This window comes from Phaseolus vulgaris, chromosome 8, assembly GCF_051622355.1.
Source record: "Phaseolus vulgaris cultivar YP4 chromosome 8, ASM5162235v1, whole genome shotgun sequence".
Taxonomy (NCBI): domain Eukaryota; kingdom Viridiplantae; phylum Streptophyta; class Magnoliopsida; order Fabales; family Fabaceae; genus Phaseolus; species Phaseolus vulgaris.
In genome coordinates this window covers 17,937,833-17,945,242 of record NC_143505.1, presented here as the reverse complement: position 1 = coordinate 17,945,242, position 7,410 = coordinate 17,937,833, and the positions used below count along the sequence as shown (strand labels likewise).

The 7,410-nt window shown below is 32.4% G+C and overlaps 1 protein-coding gene across 1 annotated transcript; it reads left to right on the top strand.

Moving 5' to 3' along the window:
- Positions 1-5,247: 5,247 nt before the first annotated feature.
- LOC137817439 (F-box/FBD/LRR-repeat protein At4g26340) lies at positions 5,248-6,985 on the top strand. The gene is made up of 2 exons (XM_068620727.2): positions 5,248-5,991; positions 6,481-6,985. Exons 1-2 carry the CDS (start codon positions 5,272-5,274, stop codon positions 6,901-6,903), a joined length of 1,143 nt encoding a protein of 380 aa, XP_068476828.2. The 5' UTR covers positions 5,248-5,271; the 3' UTR covers positions 6,904-6,985.
- The last annotated feature ends 425 nt before the right edge of the window (positions 6,986-7,410 follow it).

Below are 7,410 nucleotides of genomic sequence, written 5' to 3'. Positions count from 1 at the left end.
ACTTGGTCTGTTCATAGGACTTCCTTTTTTGAACTCCCACTGCTTCCAACTTCTAAGTCATGTTTGACTTTTTCTTCAACTTTTAATTGTAAAAATAAACTGACTTTGTTATATGCAGGGATTCAGAATTCGCGGTCGAATTCTCTCCAACTCGAGGAGTATGATGAAGAACAGATAAGAGAGGCTTTTACCAATGGAGGAAGAGGTCATTCACCCACACATTTAAAGTTCTTCCTTCTAGTCTTCTCAAAATTAAAAGAAGACATAAAATAAAGAGAGGATCAAGCCTAAAAGCCAAATAAGTCTACAAGCTTTCAAGAATGGGCTTCAATTAAATATCTCTCTTTATAGTTTCTTTTGTATAAATTTGTAAATAATATAGAATAGTGTTTAGGTAGGTGCTAAGAGGGAAACCTAAAGAAACCTCTTTTGTAAAGCATCTTTAGGCTTTAGTTTAGAATTTTCTAGAAGGTGACTCTTCATGAGTCACTATAGGCGTTAGCTTAGGAGACTCTTGGGTAGCTTGTGGTACAAACTTTGTAAAGCTCATGACCGGCCCTTGCTCCTATAAAAGGAGGGCTTGGGTCCTTTGAAATTCAGAATTGGAATTTGTAGTATCAAAACTCTCCCAAATTGGTGATTGAGGGTAGTGAGAACTTGTCTTCTCCTCTTCCTAGTCTCATATTGAGAGCCTTGGTTCCCTCAAGTGGCGGCAATTCACACTTATCTTGGAGCTTTCACACTTCAAGTGGCGTGTTCATCAATCAAGAACTGCAACCACATAAGTCTTCTTTCTTCTCCATCTTCTCATTCCATTTCCGTGCCTATTTGAATTCCTAAACATGTCTTAGGTTCCTTTCTTGCTTTCTATTCGGTGTTCTTGCTTAAGTTTCATGTTTTGTTCGGTTCATATTCTCTTTTGCTGGATTCAATTGGTTCTTCTTCATTTCCTATTGATTTGTTCGGTGCATTTCAATTTCTAAGCAATTTAAACGGTTCATTTGCTTTCTTACCTCTTTTAATCGGTTCAATTGGCAAGAAATGGGTCTTCCATGTGAGATTTGGTGTTTGGCGCAAGTTTTGGTGAGTTCTTGAAACATAGAACATTGATCCATTTCCATAAAAGTGCCTATTCAATCTCCAACTCAAGTTGATTCCATAAAATGTCAAAGAATCATCTATACCTTGCTATTGGAATCATATCACTATCATCCCTCAACAATCTCGTTTATCTTTCAATATTCCACACATAATCTAGATTTCTTATTCCTCTTGTTTACCAACAATATTGATATTCCTTATGGTAGCATACTCGACCCAATAATCTATTTTCTCCAATCTAATTTTTCAACTTTACTACTCAGATTAAGCCTTTCTATAAAGTGTCATTAACACAAACCCTGCTTAAGCACCAACCAAAGAAAATTCCACTTTTATCTTTGAAGACAACCTTGACACTTTCTCTAGATATCTATGTATAAAACTCCTCTTTGTCGAAGTACTACTTATATAGCATGCTTTATTTATCTTTATTTGAAGTCAGACTACAAAACAAGTTACCCTAATTCGTGACTCATTCCATACTCATTGTGCAACTACTCATTCTATATTATTCCAATTTGAAGATGTCACATTTCTATTCATCACAATTAAAAAAATGTCATTAACACAATGTCAATTCATCCCAAATATCTAGGTCCTTCAAGTCCCTTAGAATTTAAGTCCATCATTAATAATAACCACCTACCGTGTATTATAAAAAAATATAACACTAAAACTTACAACCAAACATTTTCATCATTCACATATAATACATATCATTCAATCACAAAACATTTACAAATTCATAACATTCAAGAACATTTCCAGTATAAAATACAATATTTAACTTCCAAACTATCAAATCTAATATTTATACATGTTTGCACAACATAAAATCAAAAAATTTCATCAAAAAACATCCTTGCAATAGAAATTGAAACTTGGGACCACATCCTGTACCGACCGGTCCTCGGTGATTCACTCAGAGATTGACCTCAGATATCACACCCCGATGCCTGGTAATGGAAGGGGGGACCCAGACGCATACCCGGGAGTCGGTCAATCTTTAAGGTTGCTATCCTAAACCCGATGTTGGAGATCGACATCGGACTTCACCAGTAGAAGGAGAAGATCGGACATCGACCATCAGGATGAAGTGAAAGGTCCCGTAAGGTGGGCCCTAGAATTTCATTAAGATAAATAGTTAAGACAAGAGATGTATAGGAAGCCTATGGCACGAGGGATCCATGCATGTGGGATGTATGACGCATGAAGGCACAACATCATGGATAATCCTAGGAGGCGTAAGGGCCCAGTAGAATTACGGTTTCCATGGAAGTTGCATGCATGGCACGTGGATACTTAGGGCACCCGCGAAACAGATGGCGTTAGATATTAGGTGCACCAAGTTGGGACCTAGGCGGCCATTCTGATTATTCGTTGCACTCCAGTTAAAGGAAGTTCATGTGCCAGATACGCTAAGATTACGCAATAGCGGCACAGGGACACTTCCTAAGGAACCCTAGACAGTGGTAACATAACAAAGGTAAACCCTATTTTCAATCTATATAAAGGGTGTTAAGAACCCTAGTAAGGTACGCAACTTTTGAGACTAAAGCTATTTTATACACTTGATGTTCTTTGCCCTAATACTAACTTGAGCGTCGGAGTGCAAACGGCCGCTAGGGCGCCCCTTTGTCTTTGCAGGTGAGAAGTTTAGGCATAATTCTCAGGGAAGGATAGAAGAGCCAGAGCAACCATTGAAGACGACTGGCGAGGCGAGTCAACCGGACAGAACATCCTTCACATTCAGATCTTATACCCTATGGTTCTATTGAAAGTTAAAGTTAGTTTCCCTTATCTAAACTTCTATATTCCATTGAAAACTTCAATTCTAGCAGGGAAACTACTTAAAAATATAGGGACCTAAAACATGTTATCCAAACATCACCAAAATTCAGTATATGGTAAAACTAGTATAGAGCAACACTTACGCCATTGTCTCTATGAGGATTAATGGCTAAGTCCTAAGGAAAAAACAGAGAATAAAAGATCTTTAGAGTAAGAATGAACTTACTGTATTTGAAAATTTGATCAGATAGAAATTTATCCTAACTCCTCCACTATTGCAGGTGTGATCAGATTTTGAAATAGATGAGTTATATGAGAGAAATTGAAGAAAGAGGGGAGAGTGGGAGATATAAAGAGAAAGGAAAGATAAGAAAAAAACAAATGGCACGAGGGGGAGGGGGGGAGGAGAGGCTACGGGCCTTACAGATTCCTTGGAAATATATGGATAAATTTTAGGACTACATGGATTTGGTTAAACTAATAATACAACAAATGTTTAGATCAATCCGAAATAAATAAAATATCTTTACATGAAAACTAAATTAGTGACAAAAAATTTCATAAAATATTTGGTACCTACAAATGAAGTTTACATTAAAAATATCGGTACATGTGTTCAGATATTACTAATTTATTTGTGTTCTCCTGTAATAATGTTAAGAGATCATGATGTTATTAGAATTTATTGACAAACATTTTCGTTTATACTTACTAAGCATGTTTTCCACCAATGTATCTATCAGTAATCCATCAGTAGTATTTACCTAGAATAAAATCACCAATGAAATTTTTTTTTATAAAAAATCCATCAAAAAACATATAAAAACAAAATTTCGAACTTACCCATACATTTTGAATATAAAAAATTTACAATTTTCTTGTAATAATCACTAAGAACTTTTACAACTCATAATATGGTTAACCCTCGTAATATGGTTAACCTAAGAAGGATTTATAACTTTTCAAAATTTTAAAAATACTTTAGACTAGGAAAATAAATAGTTGACAACCTCAATAATAGTGTTGTATTCTTCAAAGTTATTGTGTTCCTATTTAAAATTTTCTAACTAAGTTTTTTTTCCCTCTTTTCTTAACTTTAGTGTTGTTTTAACCTTTTCCAAAATATTTTGTGTTAGATCTTTTATTTTAAAAAGTAAATTTGCAAATTTTCCCAAATAAGTTTTGAGTCTATGATCAATTCTTGTTTTGAGTACCTAATAATATTTTTTTCAAATTGAATACTTTAAATTTTCTAATTTTTGGGTATTTCAGAATAATATTTATTTAGATTTTGTTACTAATATTACGTTGACTTATTAAGTGCTTTCTATAAAAATAATTTTAGATATCTCTTCTACTCTCTCAACTTATTTTTTTCTAGAAGCTATATATTTTCTTTCGTATGGTCACTATCTAGTGAGTGTGTATAACATAAAGGGACTTAAGATATATCCTTCCTTAACTCTTTACAACATATTATGACACATGTTTCAATTTATAAAACAAAAAGACAATAGAACTTATAGAGATAACATCATACACTTTAATAAATTTAGTTATTAGTTAAACAATTTGAAGCTTAATTATTTATACCTTGTAAATTTAGTTACTTTCAATTGAATCTCTATTAAATTTTTTGTTCTATTAGGTATCTAAAATATTTTTATTTTTGTATAAGTACCTTGTAGTTTAATTTTATACTCAATGAATTGATGACCATTACTTTTATCTTCTTGTTTGCGACATGTTAATCAAAATTTGCTCCTTTTTTCTCTTATTCGTCTATCAACTAGCTCTTTGAGAGAGAATGAGTAAGTTGATCGATGCGTAGAAGGTTAGTGAGGAAGAAGCAAGTTGGTCGGTGAGTTAGAGATAAAAAGATAGAAGTAATAGTCACATTATATTGTTGAAGGAAAAAAAAAGCAAGATATTTAATAAAAATACAAAATATTATAAACACTCTATGGAATGAAAACATTCAATAAGGACTCAAATTGAAAATACTAGATTTTACAAGATACTTAAAACTTAATTAAGCCACAAGTTGTTGGTACTCAAAACAAAAAAGCAGTCGTGTAATACGGACAAGAAATTTATTTAAGCCTATATATTAATTCATAAACAATTAAAATTCATTTAATGAAATTTAATATTATACTATAACTAATTTAATGAGAGCGGTTACATATAATATTAAATTCGGTCTCATTAAATGAAAATTTATATTATTAAGACCAATTTTAATGAAACTATATTTTAATTATTAAAAAATGATCAAACTTTTGATATATATAGATATATTGGGGAAAAGTAATTCAAGAACAAGTTCTTTCTACACTTCTCATTGCCATTGTGTGTCTTCCTCTGAGTAATGGTTGAATGGAAACCCAAGATGGGATCAGTGCATTACCTGATGAAATCTTGTGTCACATTCTTTCTTTTCTCTCAACTAATGATTCCTTTGCCACAAGTCTTCTCTCCAAGAGGTGGCAACCATTGTGGCTGTTTTTATCCATTATTGACCTTGACAACCAAACTTTTATCCAAAATGGCAGATCCTACACCTCTTTTTTCAAATTTGCTTATGGAATCCTTTTCAGGTGTCGCATGCAACAACCCCTCAAAATTGCACGCTTCCACCTTACCCCCCGCGTATGTGGTTACAGTAATGACTTCCCTTACCATCTCTTTAAAAAATGGGTAAGAATCATTATTCAACGCGGTATTGAGCAACTCTACATCGAGATTCCTCGTGCCCTTGAGGTCCCACACATTATTTGGAGTTGCAAAACACTTGTCATTCTCAAGTTGTATCGATTATCTATGGATGTTTTTGTGAAGGTCCATATGCCTGCTCTGAAAACTCTACATTTGGATTTCCTTTTCATATCAAAGTCTCAATATTTTGCAGAGATTCTTCATGGGTGTCCCAATTTGGAGGATTTTCGAGCATACCATATATTTTTGGATAACAAATTAGAAGGTATAGAGTTTCAAACCATGCCCAAACTGGTGAAGGCAGACCTTAAACTTGATTATGTTTTTGAGTTTCCTCTAAAAGTGGTGTCTAACGTGGAGCATTTGAGATTCTTCCTCAAGGTATGATTGGAAAGTAAATAAAACCCTTAATTTGCTATTTTTTTTTTTAAATTTTGATAAAAACTAATTTATTATATGATGCATGCTTTATATTCATTCTTATGTCTATCAATCACCATAGGATGTGTAATTTTTAATGAAACGATAAATACTCAATGGTTAATAATTAAAATAATTTTCCTTTTTTTTGTCACACACTTTCATTTGTTGATTTTCATGTGAATCTCATTCATTTGGGAATGAGATTCAGTAAATATGGCATCCTACCTATATATCTTATCACACTCATATGACATACACTCTTTTTTCATATGCGACTTGTTAATTTGGGAATGAGATCCACCGAACAAGTATAAAGTAGGTTTTTGTGGAATTTACACAAATTTCAATTAACAAAATTTGAGTCTTAAAAGTGGGTGCTCTTATCATTCTTCCTCTTTTAGAAAATATCATCAATATTATAATGTATTGTGTGTACAACTATTGCAGCTCAAGAAAGAGAGTTTTCCTATGTTTGAAAATTTGATTCATTTGGAGCTCCACCTTGAATCGAATATTCAATGGCACTTGGTGATTAAAATGCTCAACCATTGTCCAAAGCTTGAAACGGTTATGCTTCATATGCCTGCAGAACCATATTCTTGCACAAGTTGGATTTGTCCACAATTTGTTCCTGAATGCATTGCTTCACAACTTAAAAGGTGTAGTATTTTTAATTATACAGGCAGGAGATCTGAGATGGAATTTACAAAATATATAATGCAAAATTCAAGAGCTTTACAGAGCATGGCAATCCGCAATACAATAATTGGTAAAAATTATTCCTTAAGTCGTCAAAACAAACGTCAAATGCTTCAAGAATTGGTCATGTGCCCAAAAAGCTCTACAAATTGCAAACTTTTCTTTAAATGATAATTGGAAGGTTTATATGTATGTTTTAATTATTCTTAGATGAATAAATTTTCAATTGGCTTCTACATATAACGTAACTCTTATTTTGGTGGTTGTGGAACATCAATAGTTATAATAGTTGTTAAATTGATATTTGATTTCTATCATTTATATTTATGCATAAAATGTAGATTAACTCATTAATGTCAATTTTTCTATCCATCTAAGTTGTTCTTTTGTTTGACATTTTTGTTTTTTTAGTAAATGAGATATGATTCAAAGGTCTCAACTTCATGTATATTTCAATATGCCTAAAATGTAGATCATTGACTTAACTTCTAAACTATTTTGATTTCATAACCAAAACGTTAAAATGAAATGGAAATAAAATTGAATTTTATTTTTTATACAACCTCAAGTCCCTTTATTGATTGCTTATATTGAAATTGAAGTAGTGCAACAATGCATATTTAACAAAAAAAAATTAGAAAAATTAAAATACCATAATATGATTTGTTAAGTCTGGAT